The sequence below is a fragment of the Lucilia cuprina genome, chromosome 5, assembly GCF_022045245.1.
Source record: "Lucilia cuprina isolate Lc7/37 chromosome 5, ASM2204524v1, whole genome shotgun sequence".
NCBI classification, from domain to species: domain Eukaryota; kingdom Metazoa; phylum Arthropoda; class Insecta; order Diptera; family Calliphoridae; genus Lucilia; species Lucilia cuprina.
Window position 1 is genome coordinate 67,167,139 of NC_060953.1, and position 18,000 is coordinate 67,185,138.

At 29.9% G+C, this 18,000-nt stretch overlaps 3 protein-coding genes across 7 annotated transcripts; 1 reads left to right on the top strand and 2 right to left on the bottom strand.

The window, feature by feature from the left end:
- Nucleotides 1–1,083: 1,083 nt before the first annotated feature.
- LOC111677788 (serine/threonine-protein phosphatase 6 regulatory subunit 3) lies at nucleotides 1,084–10,305 on the bottom strand. Of its 5 annotated transcripts, none has more exons than XM_046951984.1 (14): nucleotides 10,152–10,305; nucleotides 8,750–9,046; nucleotides 6,768–6,847; nucleotides 6,587–6,706; nucleotides 6,195–6,519; nucleotides 5,808–6,112; nucleotides 5,595–5,733; nucleotides 5,396–5,514; nucleotides 5,032–5,317; nucleotides 4,179–4,243; nucleotides 3,836–4,120; nucleotides 3,724–3,760; nucleotides 2,433–3,256; nucleotides 1,084–1,873 (listed from the first exon to the last, which is right to left on the bottom strand). In XM_046951984.1, the coding sequence occupies exons 2-14, from the start codon at nucleotides 8,807–8,809 to the stop codon at nucleotides 1,594–1,596; spliced, it is 2,925 nt and encodes a 974-aa protein (XP_046807940.1). In that variant the 5' UTR covers nucleotides 8,810–9,046; nucleotides 10,152–10,305; the 3' UTR covers nucleotides 1,084–1,593. The 5 variants fall into 5 exon arrangements, with proteins under 5 accessions (XP_046807940.1, XP_023294747.2, XP_046807943.1 ...); XM_023438979.2 differs by having other exon boundaries at nucleotides 2,433–3,094; nucleotides 10,152–10,304; XM_046951987.1 differs by lacking the exon at nucleotides 10,152–10,305 and adding an exon at nucleotides 9,300–9,621.
- Nucleotides 10,306–11,244: 939 nt separating this feature from the next.
- LOC111677772 (methyltransferase-like protein 22) lies at nucleotides 11,245–12,479 on the top strand. Its single transcript, XM_023438959.2, has 2 exons — nucleotides 11,245–11,343; nucleotides 11,510–12,479. Exon 2 carries the CDS (start codon nucleotides 11,620–11,622, stop codon nucleotides 12,457–12,459), a length of 840 nt encoding a protein of 279 aa, XP_023294727.2. The 5' UTR covers nucleotides 11,245–11,343; nucleotides 11,510–11,619; the 3' UTR covers nucleotides 12,460–12,479.
- A 19-nt stretch (nucleotides 12,480–12,498) lies between these two features.
- On the bottom strand, nucleotides 12,499–14,756 carry LOC111677771 (all trans-polyprenyl-diphosphate synthase PDSS2). The gene is made up of 4 exons (XM_023438958.2): nucleotides 14,115–14,756; nucleotides 13,690–13,879; nucleotides 13,004–13,550; nucleotides 12,499–12,938 (listed from the first exon to the last, which is right to left on the bottom strand). Exons 1-4 carry the CDS (start codon nucleotides 14,486–14,488, stop codon nucleotides 12,667–12,669), a joined length of 1,383 nt encoding a protein of 460 aa, XP_023294726.1. The 5' UTR covers nucleotides 14,489–14,756; the 3' UTR covers nucleotides 12,499–12,666.
- Between the last annotated feature and the right edge of the window lie 3,244 nt (nucleotides 14,757–18,000).

The window sequence follows — 18,000 nt, forward strand, 5'->3', positions numbered from 1 at the left end:
ACTCCATCATTGACTTAAATTTAAAACCTAAATCATTTTGCATATTGTTTGGTTTTTAAATAAAATCTTTTTTTAATGTTAATTCTTACTTATTAATATTTAGTGTTATTGTTGTTATTAATATTTTAAATTATGTTTATTTTTATTATTTTATATTATAATAAAAATGCTAATGAGTGATTTATTTCTTTCTTTCATTCAATCATTTAATTATTTGCTTAATTATTAATATTATTTCTTGACTTAATATTAATATTTTTGGACGAACACTTGGTGACGATTAAACAAAAAATGCGGATTTTTTCTTTCTTACTAGTTTTATTACATATTTGTAATTGTAAATTATTTATTTTTCTTTTCTTTTAATTTAAATTTTTGGTGTAAAGAAGATAAGTTAACAAAAAAAATCATTAATATTATAAAAAAAACAGCATTATATATTTAAATTTTTAATCTCTCCAAATAAAAGCTTCAAGTTAGATGTTTTACTTATTTAAGATTTTCGTTTTTATTAAACAAAATTATTAAATGTAATTTTTTTATTGTTTTTGTAATTTTTTTCTCTTGGTTTTAATTAAAGTGAGCAAAACATACATCGCTTTAAGCGTATAAAATATATGTAACTCAAAAAATATATTTAAATATTTAGGTATTTATTTATGTGTTTGTGTGTGTATGTATGTGTATGTGTTTGTATATATATATGTATGTAATTTAATTAATTTGTTCAACTAAATAAGAAACAAACAAACAAAATATAATTACAAAAGGCATTAAAAATATAATTTAAAAATAACCAAAATAAAACATAATTGGCAATAGGAGCGAGGACATTTTTTTTCATAATATAATAACTCTCTTTTTTTAAATTTAATTTAAAGTTAAAGACATTTGTTGGAGTTTGTTTTTCTTTTTCGTTTTCTTTTTAAGTGTTTTTTTAATTTGTTTTTGTTTTTTTTATATACTTTGGGCGGTTATTAATACACAAATTGTTTGTTGTACTAAAAGAAGCCTAACAAATAATATTTAATATTAATTATACATTATTATTATAACATTTTGTTTTTTTCTTTCTTTTTTTTGCTTTTTGTTTATTAAATATTTAAGTATAAAGAGGAAGAATGGGCGGGTTAATATGAATAGATTATTTAACAAAACTCTAACTAAACAATATGTTTATTATAATTATTATTTTTACTTCATCTCTTAAGCAGTCTCTGGCGTTATATTAATATACAAATACAACAAATAAATGATCATTCATATTTTCAAGTTGTTAACAAAAACAAAAGAAACAAATTAGTTATACACTTATAAATTCTATAGTTATTGGTAGCGAAATGCTTTTGAGACTGACAAAAAAGTTTCGAAGTAAAAATATACCACATTGACAATTAAAGTGTGTGTTGGGTGTGTGTGTGTGTTTGTTTGAAAGAGTTTTTGTTATATTTGTTTTATGTTTTTTGCTCTTTACCTAATGGATTGTTTATTCCAATTTCGAATGTGCGATAGTGACTTTTTTATAATTGTGTGTTTTTTTTTTGTATTATTTGTGGATTTTTTTCTCCAGTAAAATTTTAATTTTTTCTATTTTTACGTTGTTGTTGTTGTTGTTGCTGCTGCTGCTGCTGTATTAGAACCGTCTGATATTTCTTCGTTAGCAGTCGCTGTAGTTGTCAACTGTTTAGTGGTAGTGGTCTCAGTATCGTTTGTATCGTCTGTGGGTGATTTGTGCTTGGACGTTGTTTCTTCATCTTCTTGTTTTAAATTTAAATCTTTATTGAGTTCTTTAACAGTTTCTTCTTTAGTTGCATTCGATGTGATGTCTTCTGTTGGGGGATCAACTAAAGTGTTATCTTCGATTGAATTATTCCTGCATAAAATTTTAAAAAAGTTTTTAGAATTTTCAATTAAAAACATAGTCATTAAATGAAATGTTTTTGTGGAAACTTTATTAGATGCCAAAATATGTTATCGAGTCTGTTTTCGTTTTATTAAAAACTTCTTTCTTCATATGAAAAATGTACGTTTAATTTGATGGCTTTTGAAAAGGCTGTTTCTAAATGGTTAAATTAAAATAAAAGCTTCCAAAATACAAAAAAATTTTAATTGAAAAATTACATTAACAAAATCTAAAATTTTTAAGATTTTGTTTTTGTTAATTGTTATCTATAAACGAAACCAAATCCAAACCAAATCAAATTAAACGTACACAGTCCTTCAGTAAAAAAAAACTGTAGAACTAGTTTGTAGTTAATATTCAAAACAGAAATATTAAGAGAGAGAAGCGTTTAACCAAATAAAATTAGAAACTTAAAAGTGTATAAAGAGAGACTTAAATGTATAGTATTGTTACAATGTTTGGCATCTAAAGAAGCATACTAGTAGAAAACGAAGAAGTAGAAATAGAAAAAAAATATTTTATTTCTTACAGTTGATTCAGTGATGATGTAGATTCTTCTGGCACATGTTCACCTTCTTCCGACATACAGGGACCGTTACTAATCGTATTTGTTTTACACTCATCAAGCGTTTGATTTGTCGGTTCTACCGATTTTTCGTTTTCCATTTCAAACTGTTCAACAGTCGTATTAGTTGAGGCGGCAGCAGCAGCAGCTCCCAATGGTTTTGTCCACATACCTTCATCGTCTTCATAATCATCAACAAAATTACTAGTATACTGTGTGTCTTTTTTGGGAATTTGGAATGTAGTGAAATCTCCACTCCATGATGATGACTTTTCTACGTTAGCATTATTATCATACTCCTCAGAACTAGTTGTGTTAGTAAGGCCGATGCCAGCAGCAGCTGACTCTGTACCGGTAACTTTAGATTCAGTTGGATGGTTTAATGTCGATGAATCGCCCATACCAAAGTATGCTTCAAAATCTGCAAAAGCTGTTGCCTTTTCAGTGTTCTTTGTTCTAAAGAGATCAAACACCATATCGTCAGCATCGTCAGAATTCTTCCAAGGATCTTCCATGAAGGGATTAACATGAGGTTGTTCATAAAACGATAAACCACCATCACCCTCAAAAGAGGCTGCTGCATTATGGTCATCGTCACCGTCTTCATCGTCGTTGCTGCCCCCGAACTGAAACAAATTTAGAGCATTTTTCACATGATCGTTGCTTTGGTCTTTATCTTTGTCCTCATTATTATCATTATCAATATTATTATAATCATCATCACCATCATCGTCATCATAATCGTGATCATCAAGTTGAGTATTGTAATCAAGTGTAAAAATTACATCCTTTTTTTTCGATTCGTTTTATTTAGTTTCATTTCATCACGTATACAACACGCAAACGCACACATTTTATTTATTTTATTTTATATTTTTGCGGCAATGAAATCGAATAGAATATTTTTTTGATTGATTGTTTGTTTTTTAAAGAGATAGAGAAAGAGTTCGAGTTTTGTTTGAATTTAGAATATTTAACAGAACAGAAAGAACGTTTAACAAAAACAAAAAACAACGTTTGTAAGAATTTTGTTGGGTCAGGCATTAGAAAGGTAAACCGATTTGTTTGTTTTTAATTAATATTTTTTAAAGGATTGCAAAAAAAAAATAATTTCCATTTAATTCATTCTAGCAAAATTTAGAATCTCATAACAAAACAAAGGAGCATTAGTGAATCTTTGGTAAGCAGGATTAAAAATTAGGATGTATTGCAAACAACACTAGATTACAACACACATTAACTCAAGATTACTTACTGCGTCAGATGAATCCATAAAAGAACAAATTTCATTGCTTAAATAAAAAGAAAACAAAATCAAGTAAGCAAAAATCCAAAGTTAATTCTTGTTAGACAATAGAAAAACTTACAAAGCATCTGTCATATTGTCAGTACAGAAATCTAATGTTTGTAATGAATTGTAATAACAGGGCTCGTGATTGGCTAATAATTTTTTCTGTGTACTCAAGGCCTTTGTTAGATCACCATCAGTTGTATTGACAATAGACTGCCATAAATCACGTTCATTATCGTCTTGAAGATTGCTCTCAATTAAGGCACCGATATGTTCCGATTCTGATATACACTGTGTAATGTGATTAAAAATTTTTATCAAATGACCCATATAACCCAAACGGCGTCCTTTTTCAGCAGATCTTTAAAAGAGATAATTCAATTTATATTTCTTACAAATAGCAATTAACTATAACTCACTCTATATCCTTGTTAATTTTCCAACATTCAATTAGTTTCGATATTATTTTGCAATTAACAATAGCCTGTAAATTCAAAGAAAGTAACGAAAATGCTGTTTTAAATAAACTTTTTTATATAAAAAGTAAATTTTTTTATTTTTAAAACGGCTTTTGGGAAAAATGTTTTTGAAAAGTTTTTAGTTGAATAGAAAATATTTTATACAGAAAAATATGCTTTATTTCTGGAATGAAAAGCTCGTAAAATGTATGAATTTTTATTTTTTTTTTTTGAATTTTGACATTTTTTCTTCGATAATTATGAAAAAAATGCGAAAGAAGTCTAGAAATCAAATATGTTTCCATATTAAATAGATAGTAACCCTTATTAGCGAATATTGTATAATAAAATATAAATTGAAATGTTGAAAAACAAAACATCGCCAAACAAAGTAAAACATTTATTCTTCAGAAAATCCCAACAATTTCGAAAACATTTCATTGATTTTAATCTAAAAATCTTAAATCTTAAAAATATAAATTTTCAAAAATTTTTAACAAAATTAGAAATATTTTAAGTCAAGGCTTCTAGATTTTGTTTGTAAAAATTCATACAATTTAGGAACTTATTGTTAAATATTTATTAACTTTTGTCAATGAAAGCTGAAACTTTTTCTGTGTAAGAAGAGAAAGCAATTTTGTTAAAAAAAAACTCTTTTTAGTGAACAATTTAGTTTTTAAAAAAATGTTTCAAAGAAATGTATTTTAGTGAAACATAAAGTTTCCAAAAATAACATTGCTTTGATACAAAGGAAATTACTTTTAGATTTTCAAAGCGTTTGCCCAATGTCCACAAACTATGAGAATTAACTTACATGAGTTTGTATGGGGGACGGAGTACTATTAGCTGTTGTTGTTGTTGTTGTTGTTGTAGTTGTTTTAGTATTATCGACCTCAACTTTAAACTCATTAACCCCGTTTTTATTATCTTTTGAGCCATCACTTACATGCGTTGAATTGTTGTTAGTATTAGAGTTGGGAACTGTAGCGTAGGGGAAAATAAAGTGTAAACACTTCTCGACTTCGCTGTGCAAAAAGTTGTTCCAGCAGTATTCTTTGAACAGTGAAAGCAAAATATCAAAAAAATCTGTTTCGCAAATTCTACAAATAAAACAGAAAAAAATTAAATTATAAGAATCATAAATAAATCATATATAAACGTTTAAGAAACAAACGTACGCTTTGAATATATCCTCATTATTGGTTTCCAATAAAACGGTAAAGAGACGACAAATTTGCAGACGGGTCATACCAAACGGTGGCGATAAATTAGCTGCCGATGTAAGAATATCGGGTTTCTAAAATAGTTTTATAGAAATAAGGTTTTGTTTTAGTTACATATGTTGTAAGCTTTAAATATTTTAATTTATTTTCTTACTTTTGGCGGGTTCTTAAGCAATTCATTAAATTGTTTTAGTTGAGGTTCAATAACACGAATCACAGTTGTTAAAAATTCATCATGAACTTTTAGCTCGCGTTCAAGATAATTCACCAAACGTTCCATATTTCGTTCATCTCTAGTAAAGCAATAAAATAAATGTAAAAAAATATAATATTTAAATTTTCACATTTTTTAGTCAATATAACTTACGTCACTCTAACAGGTTTTATTATCTTAAGTACAACCGTTATGCCCGATACAATAGCGCTCTCTAAAGCATTTGGTTGCAAAATCACATTAAACAAGGCTAATAAAGTGGTTGCACTTTCAATATTTTTTAATATAGGATTAGAACCCTCAAAAGCAGGTTCAAAAGTATCAACATCTTGACGCATTGTACGCCCCTGATGTATAAGATCACAGAGAAAATCAGCAACATTAGCGTGCTTCTCACTTTGTTCAGGATCACCAATAATTTCAATAAGTTTTTCCACCAGTCGTTCCTCATTCAACCACTGCAACATTTGAAAAAAATAATGTTAATACAAAACACCAACTTACATTTACATTTATTTTAACTACAAACTGATTACTTACTTCGAATAAGCTTCTTTTCAGTTGAACACCCTCGACGTTACGCATCATTTCCATTATGAGATCGGGCACGATGGGCGTACTGAAATGTTTACATATCAAATCCAAAAAACTACTTTTCGTCTTTAAATATTCCAAAAGTTTTAGGCACGTTTGTTGATACAAAAACCAATCTTGTTCAGACTTTTTAGTAAAGAGCATGCTAAATGTCTTGCTAAAAAATGATGCTAGCAAGGGATTTAACGGTGGTTCATTTTCCAGATATGAGTATAACATGTTTAATGTATCTGTATCGGCGAGTAATTTTTCATCTAAGGACGGTAGGCCCCTGTAAGGAAATAACAATATAGTTTAATTATTAGTTGGAAAATTATATGTGAAACATAAACACTTACATTGTTAAGATTTCACTAGCAATGTTAGCATGACGAAAACGTTCCGATAGGGGCATTTCCTCTGGAGGTTCTGTAGTTATTAACTCAATCAAACGTCTAATAACATCAGGACGAGTAAAACTAAGATATATTTTTTGTAAATAAATGTTTTATTTAGCAAAGTTTTAATTATTGTACTTACTAGTTAACAATATTTTTCTTTAGGGTTTTACATTCTTGTATAATGTTGTCCTCATCCAAAAACACCTCGACTTTGGTATCCTTAAGAAGGGAATAAAATAAAAGTTGAAAATATTTAGTTTTATACATAACAGTATATTGTGTGAATTATACTATAATATCGTTCCTTTATATATATTCAAAAACTTGTCATAGAATTACCACTATATTTTATTTAAAATTATCGCTCTACAAAGCAATAGAAGGTACTCTTAACCATTTTAGAGTTACTTACGAAATCATGGCCACACATTACAGAATCGAACAGAACTATACATTTTTGACAATAAATTACTATTTGAATTGTATCTTTAAACTAGCATACAAAGATATGCATATGAATATAATCGAAATATTGACGTAAAGTATAATGACTGCTAATGAATGTTGTTCAACATATTTGTGTCAGATTTTTCTTACTTATATATAATAAAGACTATTCCCAAAAAACGACGATCTTTTATAGATTTGACAAGTTCAAGCGTTTAGGTATAAGTTCGAAAAATGATTTAGTACCGTAGTCAGTAAAAAGTACACATTTAAAAAAAAATTTTAAAACTTTACTAAAGGACATCTTTACTAATACACATCGCCAGCATGCTGGTAATAAAAAATGCAAATTAAATTAAAATCTATCAAAGACATACCTATCTAAATGTGAATGCTATGAATGATCTGAACAAAACTTCATAGTATTTATGTAATTAAGATAACGTCAATTAAAAACAAGTATGAATTTATAGTCGGACATTGCCGACCATATGATACCCTACACCAGTCAGTATGTTAAAATTGTGGATTTTTTTATATAAAGCATTTAATTTGTTTTATTGTGAAATTTTTTACTAATTGTTGACAAAAAGAAATTTTCTACAAGAGGGCTCATAGGGCAGAAGGGGTAAATATGGTCCTATCCTTATAAATTTTTGGTAGATGAATTTACGTCTACTTCAAAGTCATTTTTTTATTATGTAATTATAAGTTAATTTTGACCTTCAAGTCATTTTCTGAAGAAGAGTTTGTACGGGGGCTAGGGTCAAATGAGGCCCGATCACTATAAAAATTAGTATTGTCATTTATCGTTCTATAAAACTAATTTTTGATGATTTTTGTCGACATTATAAAACATTTAACGTAATTGTGAGCCTAAAGGCCCGATTCGGGGGGTACGGTTGTATGGGGGCTAGGAGAAATAATGGACCGATTTCAACCATTTTCAATAGCGTTCGTGCTTGGACCAAAAAAGGGTATGTGCCAAATTTCATCAAATTATCTTGAAAATTGCGACCTGTATCGTGCGCACAAGTTTTACATGGACACACAGACAGACGGACGGACGGACAGACGGACATCAAGTGATTCTGAGCCGATTGGTATAATTTAAGGTGGGTCTAGGACCAATATTTTTGGGTGTTACAAACTTCATAACAAACGCATAATACTCTCCCCACTATAGTGGTGTAGGGTATAAAAAACAATACGATTGAAAGAAATTATTCTAAGTACACTAAGAACGTTTTAGGTTCGAGTCGTCTATATGTGCATAAAATATAATAGTTGCTTTACGTTGTGATTTCTAATGCAAAATCTCATTACTATTGCTGTATAACCACCTTAATTAGTTAAATTTAAAACTATATTCCGGTGGGACAAGTCACAAAAATATCTAAAAAACTTAAAATGTTCGAAATCTTAACCTTCAAATTCCCCCCCAAAAAAAAACAGTCGCTGACTAATTTTGATATCTACTTATGTATAAACCTTTTCAAATTCTATCTTTGTACCTTTATTAAAGAGCAATAACATCTAGATTCTAGAATATGTTCAATCTTTTTCTACCTTGCCGGTACAAACCAAACCAATAAATGTTGAGTGTCAAGAATTTAAGGATATTGTCGAACACACAAATAAGCATATACAAAAAAATCAATATATTTCACTTACCGGTGATTCCAGTAGAATCTCTATGTTATGTGAAGGCGGATCCTTGGTATCCCAAAACATTCTGTAGGATTTTTGCTGACAATATTGTTTGCTCCTTCCTGGTTAATTGTTAGTTGTATCTCAGTTACACACTATATTAGCACTTTTCACATATAAATGAAATGTAATTGTTGCGTGACGCGTAAGTGGCAACTACCAGCAGCAACAACAAAAATGATGAAGAAATATTTCGTTTTTTTTCTTTTTTGCTTTTGTAGAGACTATTTGCAGAATTACTTGCTAGATATTTTCACAACACTAAAACAAATGAATGCAATAATACGTTGTTATATTACTAAAAGTAAAAATTGTACAAATATTACAAAATTTATTATTAATAAATTGCTTAAATTCATTTATATTTAGTTTTTCTCTATTGGGGGAGTTTACATTTTTTCTATTCTGCTTTTTCGGTTTTTTTTTGTGCACAATTAAAACTTTAATTTTTATTTTTTATTGTATTTGCACTTTTACTTTACATTTCAATATTTTAGTTTTGTAATAAAATTACATTTTTTAGGTGTATAACATATTTTTGCGTTGTTAAACTGCATAAAATCAAGAATATTTTTTGCGTTTTCTAGTTAACGATTTTTCTTGTGTCTTGTGTTTGTTACTTCAATATTGAGAAGAAAATTTTTTCATTTTGACAATCGTGTTTTGGGTAAATGAGATGCCTGACTAATAGTTTTATGTTTACAACTACATAATCGTCAAATTGAAATTTTAATAGGAAAATAAAAATTTAGAAAAACATTTACAGAGCCTATTACCGTATGGCCCAAATCTTTCAGTATTTTTAATTTGTAATCTAAAGTTTTTAAAAATTTCCTATTTCTGATATTTTAAAACCTTTTAAATTTTCTTACTAATAAATAACACTTAACAGAGAAAATGTTAAAATAAACAAATCTGGCCACGCTCCCACTCAGTGACACTTCATTATTTCCTTCGTTTTATAGCATATCTCCCAATTTCATTGTCTCTTGTAGCCTCTCATTCGTGACGGTGAGGTGTCATAAATGAAAAAACGTCAAAAGATGCCATAAATAAACCCAACAAAACGTACTTGTTGCTTTTTTACATTTCCTTTTTTCACTTGTTTATTACATACAATTTTGCAGAATTTTCTAAAAAGAAAATTTATTTATTTTTCTTTTTATATTATTTTTATTTGGTTCTTCTTTTTCCACAAATTCCTCAGGCATAAAAAATAGTTTATTAACTAGTAACATTTTGTTGTACTTCATGTCTTAGCTCACCAAACACAATCGCACTTTCATTTTTCATTTACTACCACCATTCACTTTACAGTGACTCTTTATTTGTTTGAAGAAAATATAAAATTCTTCAATTTACTCACCGCTTAGTCGAACAATGAAAAAAAACTATAAAATTTTTAAGTATTTTTAGAAATAAATTCGTAATTAGGCAGAAATATTAATTGCAGATCTGAAAAATGTGTCGTTGTCAGAGCCCCGCGCCGACAAATATTAACGGAGACGGCGACTGACACTAAATATGACGGCGGTGGCTTAAAATCGACAGTAAGCCGTTTAAGTTTTCAGCTACATTTAGTTTTTAAATTTTCAACGAATTTAACACGGAATCCGAGAGATCAGAAAGTGGGATTTTGGAAGCAAATATATTAGGTGTGTTCGCGTACTTTCCAGTAAAATATATCCAGTAACTTTATGATCGAGAGAAATTTTTAATTTACTCTCAATCAAAAAATTTCTAAAAAAGTATGCGAACGCCAATTTGTAAATATTATCCAGCAATGATTTTATACAGCTGACTAGTAATGCCAATTTTTTTATTAAATAAAAACCGCAGAAAATTTATTATATAAAATATATAGTCAAAATTAAAAAAAATAACATTAACTATGTAAAATACATTTAAAACGAAGATTTTTAGTATTAATTAATGTTTTATTACTGTAAAATTATTTGCTAAGATATTTTTTTAATTATTAAATATATAAAAAATTTAATATTTTAAAATTAAAAACGCTACAAACGTCAAAATTTTCAATCACAAACAAAAATGGAATATTATGTTTGACTTAATTGTGAAATTACATGCAATTATTTATTTCCAAAAATCGAAAAATTGACTTGGCCTGTGTTTATGGCTAAAACATATGTACTACTTCTAGCTCTTAAACGCCGATTGAAGTTCTCTTGCAGTCGGAGAGACCAGATATTAGTTTTTGCTCGAGATTGGCTGAAATATACCTCCTAGCTTCTACGATACGTTTTTGGAATCTGAAAGACTCCAGGTAGGTAATTACGCGACTGCTTTCGGGGGTAGGTTACTAGAGATTAAAATAATATGGAATATGTACATAAAAATATCTATTTTTACAAAGAAAGCTTTTTTTAAAACACCACATCAAAATTACGTATCTGGCATATCAGGAGGCACCATAAAACTCACAGATATAACAAAAAACTGTGAAATGCACTAAGTTGGCAGCACTGTCTCGATTTAACTTTCTCCTGCTCGTCAAAGATGCTATAAATACAATTTTAAAAAACTTAATCCTAAAAGTATGTATCACCTTAAAATAATTATTTAACAAAGTAGTTTTTACAAGTGTATGATGTTTCTTTCCATTTTTCTGTTTCAATTCATTTCTTTTTATTTTCTGTTTTCGTCCCTCGTCTATTAATAAACACTTTAACGAAACTTGTGTCAAAATAAAAATCATTTTAGAAAAACTATGAGAAAATATTTTTAATATGCAAAAAAACATCAAGTGTTGCTGTCACAAATAACAACAATATTATATAAAATCCGGAAAATCAAAGTATAACAAACAGAAAATGTACACGGTAACATCGGAAATTTATAAGGAAACAAATTTTAAACCCATTAAATGTGATGATGGTAAAATTGTTTCAAAATTTGAATTTAAATATCCCGAAAGCTGTGGTGTAACGGTTGATGACGATGGTGATCTAGTGGTACCCAGACGAAAAAGTGACATTGAACATGAAAATGGTGATATTGAAATACAACATTCCGAGGCCACCGAAATACGTTTGGTCGGTCTACAAGTATGGAGGGGTGCTCTGTTATTAGCAGATTATATATTTCATCAGCGTAACGAGTTCAAGGATAAGCAAATATTGGAATTGGGGGCTGGAGTAGGTTTGACAAGTATTGCTGCTGGCATATATGTTAACAAAGTGGTTTGTACCGATGTTGACATCGGAGGTATTTTAGATCTAATAAGAGCTAATGTTAAAAGAAATGAAAAATTTTGTGGATCTAATAAAGTAGAGGTGTTGGAGTATGATTTTATGCAAGATAAAGCGAACTACAGCCAACAGCTTTTGAAGGCCATAGATGATAGTGATATTGTAGTGGCAGCTGATGTGATATATGATGATGACTTAACAAAAGCCTTTATTAATGTAATGGAGGCGATTTTTTCCAGAGAAAAAGTAAGTCATAAGAAAAAGGAAATATATGTGGCTTTGGAAAAACGTTATGTCTTTACAACTTCTGAATGTGATGCAGTTGCTCCCATGTTCGAACATTTTCTTAAGTTAACTATGCCCAAACCTTGGAGATTTGTATATGTTCAAACTGATTTTCCACAATATTTTAAATATGAAAGATGTAAACATTTGGTGCTACTTAAAGTTACTAGTTCTTAAAAAAAAACAAATATTTAGAAAAATAAATAATTTATTTTTATATAAAAAAATTAAAAAAAACTTTTCTTTGTTGTGTTCAAATAAAGTTAAATTATAAATATTTTTATGTCACTAAATTAAATACTACTTATTTACTTTATTTGTTGCGTGTGTAAAATTATTGCCACCACCCTAGGATTACTTGCGTCAGCTATTTTCGAGTTATTGTTACAGGTCTTGCATGGCCAATATGATATTTTCCAAAGCAGTTCTGGCATCATTAGCTGGAAAACTTTGCAGAACACGCAAAGCTGCAGTGGTATGTTTCTGCTGTAGCTCTTTGGTTTTCTCTAAGCCGGGACCTTCCAATATAGCTTTGTGTATTTTAACGTAGTCTACATTTTCTACCGACACTTTACCCTTTTCGATTTCATCATACAATTTGGGATCATATTCCAGATGGAAGAGGACGGGAGCACTTACCAAACTAAAAGTGGTGTCTATATTGTACAAAAATTTAAGAAAATTAATAATTATGTTTTACTATTGTGGGATGTTTACATACCAAAAGGTAATGTGGGGCTTTGGAAAGGTTCCGCATCTAAACAGGCTTGCCAAGCCAAGGACAAATGTTTGCCAAAGAGATAGGCTTGCTTTTGCATTTCTTCACTTTGACCGGCCAGCTTTATGGAGGCTTGACAAGATTTCCCCAAAAGACTTCCAGCATTTAAAATATTACGACATTCCCATTCTTTTTCTGGATTACCCATCACCTTTGCTATGTTCATGGGTATAAGAACGTCCTTTTCATCAAAGTCTATATCGGGAGTTGTGGCGGTACCATTACTTTGTACGGGATTTGAGCCAGGTTTCGAGGGTAAGGGATTATTTTGTTCATCTCGTTCACCAATAAATTCGGATTCAGAAAAATCTCTAACAGCTGAAGAAATGAGCTCAACAACTTCTTGATTACGTAGACCGGCCAATTCTGCACTAGAGTGACCCAAAAGGTAGTCACCAATTAGTAAACCTATTTTGTTACCAAATGTCATATCATCATAGGTATTTACATCCTGTCCAGCTTGTGATGAACGTTGCAAATTTACCAAACTCTGTAAAAAAATAAAACAAGAAAATATAGTAACAATTTATGAAATAAATTATTGGTAAATTTTTTTTCTGTAGATCAATCTATGAAAAGCTCCAACTTATGTATGTAGTTAATTTTTTACTTTTAATTAAATTACTTACAGTATGAACTAAATGAGCAATTCGAATCATTTCTGTGACTTCTACTAAACCACGTTGCGAGTGTAGTACTCCAGCACTTTTATCTTGTTCCATATCAGGTACTGTGGGAGCATGTCCAGCAGCTTTGGATATCAATAGAACTATCAATCCCCATGCTTGTGTAGTATTTTTGCCGTTATAAAGCAAATGTCTTCGAAAATGAAGAGACAAAAAGAGCAGATATTAGAATGCAAGATGTAAATTTAAAGTAAATAAAACTATTGTTATAATAAAGAGATAATGCGTTTATGCCTAAATGACAAAATAAACAAAGTGCCTTTTAAAATTCCAAACACACACATTTCTGTCGCAATCATCATTATAATTTATTATCACAATGAAATATTTGATCTCTGACTAGGCGTGAATATTTGTATTTAACTCACTTGGCTGTCTTTAATAATGGATGACTGCTGCCCACTAGCTTGCGCAAATGTAAGGCAACATTGGCTATTTCATCGCTCAATAGCCACCGTAAGCTCAGGAAGGAGGTGGGATAGCCCACTATACGTTCAGCTTCACTGACTGCACGATTCCAGTCGTGTTTTGGAGGTGTTGGCTTTGCAGCGATTTTTTCATTACCCACTGTATGGGAGGGTGATGTGGTTACACTTCTCAATATTTGTTGTTGTAGTTTTTGAGCAGTTTGTTGTTGTAAAGTGAAAGTTGCGCCTGCATTTCTTGTTATTGAGACAGGACTGGAAAATAAACGCCATTGTTGTTTATTTGTTAATCTTGTTAGGAAACTAACTCTGTTCATTTTGATCACTTGTATTTTTAATAATTATAAAAAATAATTAACTTTAATACTTTATTTTAATTTATAAAAATAAACTATTGATGCGCTATGTTAAAATGTTCGTTGCTAACACTTTGAAAAGTGAAACTCGACTTATTGTTTGGTTAAGCTTTTTTCACTCTTTAACCCAGTTAATTTCTCTTAAAACCAACTTGAAAGCCAAGTTTATACACATTAGTTTTTGTAATTTACTATTTTGTAACTATTTGTTTACTTCTCAACTACTAAAACCAGTTCCACTGTGTGTCGTCTACATAACTGTAGTCAAAACAGCTGTTGGTAAAAAAAAAAACTTTAGGGAATGCGGCAAAGAGGCAAATGTTAAAAAATATCAAAAAATGGGAAAGTTGTTATATTTTTAGGAATTTAAAAAGATATCAGTTATTGATGATAAATACCATTTACTATTTGAATTAAGGTAAAATTAAAAATTCATATCCTATAAATATGTATTGTCCATATTTTTAAACTTTTTCGTTTTTTACTTACTTAAACGATTTTATTTAAATTTGCATGCATATTATTGTGGTCGATTAATAAGTAATCATGTTTCTAAACCCTAAAAATCCCAAGAAGTGCGTCTCGTTTATGTCTTCATAAGAATATGGCAACTTTATATCTTAAGTACTTTGTTTGTAAATAGTTGGCAATACGTTTTATCTCATAAAGAGTTGGTAATATATTTGCAATTTGCCGCAAAATATTTATAAACAAATATAATTTAATGTAAAATTTAATATAAATACTTATTAAAATGAGCCGTGGCTTTGAGAATATATTTGAAAAATTTAATATTACATATACAATACCCAGAAAACGGCAGAAAAAGTCCCAATCTTCTAAATCGAAGCATGTATTTCATAGAAATAGAAGTACAACAAAATTCCAAGAAATTGTTAGTTCGAAGAATAATACAAGTCATAATTTAAACTCCAGCTGCTATTTTAATAATTCTACAATTGGAAAATATAATTTTGCTACTCGTTATAAAACCCTGGAAGTTATTGGATGTGAAAATGTGTCTACAGATGCCCTCATCTCCAGTGATTTTATTAATAATTCAATTACTAAATATAGACCCAAAATGGATGTTACGGGAAAAGATACAACTTTTTTAAAAGGGAGAGTTTTAAAAACAAAAGAAAATTTCCCATCGACAAGTAGTGAAATTATTTCTGTAATGGATTTAAGTTTCAATAAAAACAATACTTGTGATGACACTGCGTTTAATATAAGTCCAGATTTCGCGAGTGCACAGGGAATAAGGAAATATTTGTCCAGCACTTTTAATATTGGAAGAAAAAAGTTAAATCCCAGAATTGGGCCGCAATCACAATGTTTGCGTTACAATAAACTTAATGTTATTATAGACAAACCAAAAAGATATATTTTGCCCACCCACAGTATTCCAACATTAAATGAATCTAAAATTAGTCTAAATGATTCCCTTAATTCTTTTACAAGTAGTTCAACGGAAGCCTCTCAAATTATTGAAACTCCTACAACAACTCAAGAATCTGTAAATAATGTTAATACGGAATTAGACTTATTAATTGATCTCATAGAGCGTGAGGATAAAAATAAGGAAAACCATAAGAAAAAATTTAAAGACCTTTTGCCACGTACAAAAAATCGTCTTAAGGGTGGCTATGAAGAATTATTTGAACGAGCTTTAAAACGTGAGACGGTAAAAGGAAATTTTCTTAAACATGACAGAAAACTGGGTTTGCGTTTAGGTAAAGTATTAAAGGTAGTGGACATCGAAACGGCTTATGGTGTAACAGTAGCTGTGGTAAAAAGTGAAGATTTGCTTAAAATCTACGGCGTGGTGGTGGCTCCAGAAATGTTGGCGAAACTTAAATTGGGCGGTCAAATTGAAGCATATTTTGACGATAAATCTTTACCATATAAATTGCCCTACAAAGGAGAGTTTTTGGATATTTATTTGGAGCCATTTAAATTATTGATTGTGTAAATGCAATTTGTAAGCTATATTTACTGTTCTTAGTGTTTTTTTTTTTGTTTTTCTGTTATATTTAAGTTTATGAATTGTGTTTTTTTAGGTTTTTCATTTAGTGAAGATAAATAAATTTTGCTGATTTTTAGTTTTTTAGTATTTTTTATTCAAATTTTGTAACTGGTCTTCATTACAAAAAGAAAAAATGTCAGCACCAAATATATAATTTTTTAATTAAAACCGGAGATCCAAAGTATCGGCAAACTATATACCTATGTATTTAACAAAGAATTTTGTTAAAACTCTGGCATTAAGAAAAGTTTTTGCTAACATGATTCTATTATAGAGAAGTTTAGAACGGTACTTTTTATTAAAGTTAAATTTAATATAGTTAAAGTTTGCATTTAAAAGAATGAATGAATGTCGAGAGTTTTAACGTGAGCAACTGCCCTTATCTCACGGTGGTTTTTTTCATCCACTGGGTAGACTTGAGAACGGTCTACCATCGCCCCTTTGTTCTTCAGTGAAGAACTCAGGTGGCAATTTTTGTACATTGGCCTTGACCGGTCCATGCACAAGTTCTATGCTGAAGTACTCGAGCTATCTAATCTCTGACCATTTGATTCGGCAACAGCACCTAGAGACGTAACCGGTGGACCGAAGTACGGATCTATCAAATAAGCCGAAGACATTGTTCTTACTCAAAGGGACACACTGTGGTAATTCTGATATGAACAGAGTATACTCTGAACATATCTGGACAAGAAAGGAAAATTCAATGATATCATATGTATATTATACATTTCATCCATCATCATTCAACCCAGCACACATCACATTCATACGACACATTCATTAGGTAGGGTGGGGTAAGGCCCGCCGAACCTCACATTCATCCCGTACAATATACAATTAATACCAACTCGTTTCCAACGCTTAGTCCCACAATCACTCCTCTGTGGGGTATCTGCACCGAACTTATCCTGAAATATTGACTTTACCTTACATCAGCCTTTTAACCGCCACTTACTCTCCCCGCGAATTTGGGTTTAAACTACATGGATCCCGAAGGAACCTCAACCAACTGACCACCGGTAGTACCAGATTATGCGATGCTCTGACCTCTTTCAATTATGCAAGGACTAAGCCAAACAGTAGACTGTAAACAATTTTTTAGTCCCGGCCAGACTAGAGGTATTGGCCACCTCTTTATACCCCGGGATTGTAATAACACCAAGGCGGAGGTATTAAAGGAGGGCTGAAAGAGGCATCCATATTACCTAATATTGACTAGGAAAATTCTTAAAAATAACTAATTTCTATTTTGGGGCCACCCTTATGAACATATCTATATTTAAAAAACACTACTTTCCAATATCACTCATTATTATTTAGTGTTATCAGTTCAAAATATAGTAACTACCAACAATTGTTGGTAGTATATTAATATACAAGCATTATTTATCTTTAAATATTGCGCTCAATTGAGTGAAAATTCAATTGAGGGTTTATTTTT

Bases quoted from the DNA above. Each gene is read 5' to 3' on its own strand.
- LOC111677771 (XM_023438958.2), bottom strand. From the start codon at position 14,488: ATGAACAGAGTTAGTTTCCTAACAAGATTAACAAATAAACAACAATGG. The intron at 13,551-13,689 runs GTAAGTAATTTA...ATTTTTTTACAG, and splicing joins TTGCTCATTTAGTTCATACT to AGTTTGGTAAATTTGCAACG. The intron at 12,939-13,003 runs GTATGTAAACAT...TGTACAATATAG, and splicing joins AAGCCCCACATTACCTTTTG to ACACCACTTTTAGTTTGGTA.
- LOC111677772 (XM_023438959.2), top strand. From the start codon at position 11,620: ATGTACACGGTAACATCGGAAATTTATAAGGAAACAAATTTTAAACCC.
- LOC111677788 (XM_046951984.1), bottom strand. From the start codon at position 8,809: ATGTTTTGGGATACCAAGGATCCGCCTTCACATAACATAGAGATTCTA. The intron at 6,707-6,767 runs GTAAGTACAATA...AATATATCTTAG, and splicing joins AAGAAAAATATTGTTAACTA to TTTTACTCGTCCTGATGTTA. The intron at 3,257-3,723 runs GTAAGTAATCTT...TCGAAAAAAAAG, and splicing joins TTATGGATTCATCTGACGCA to GATGTAATTTTTACACTTGA.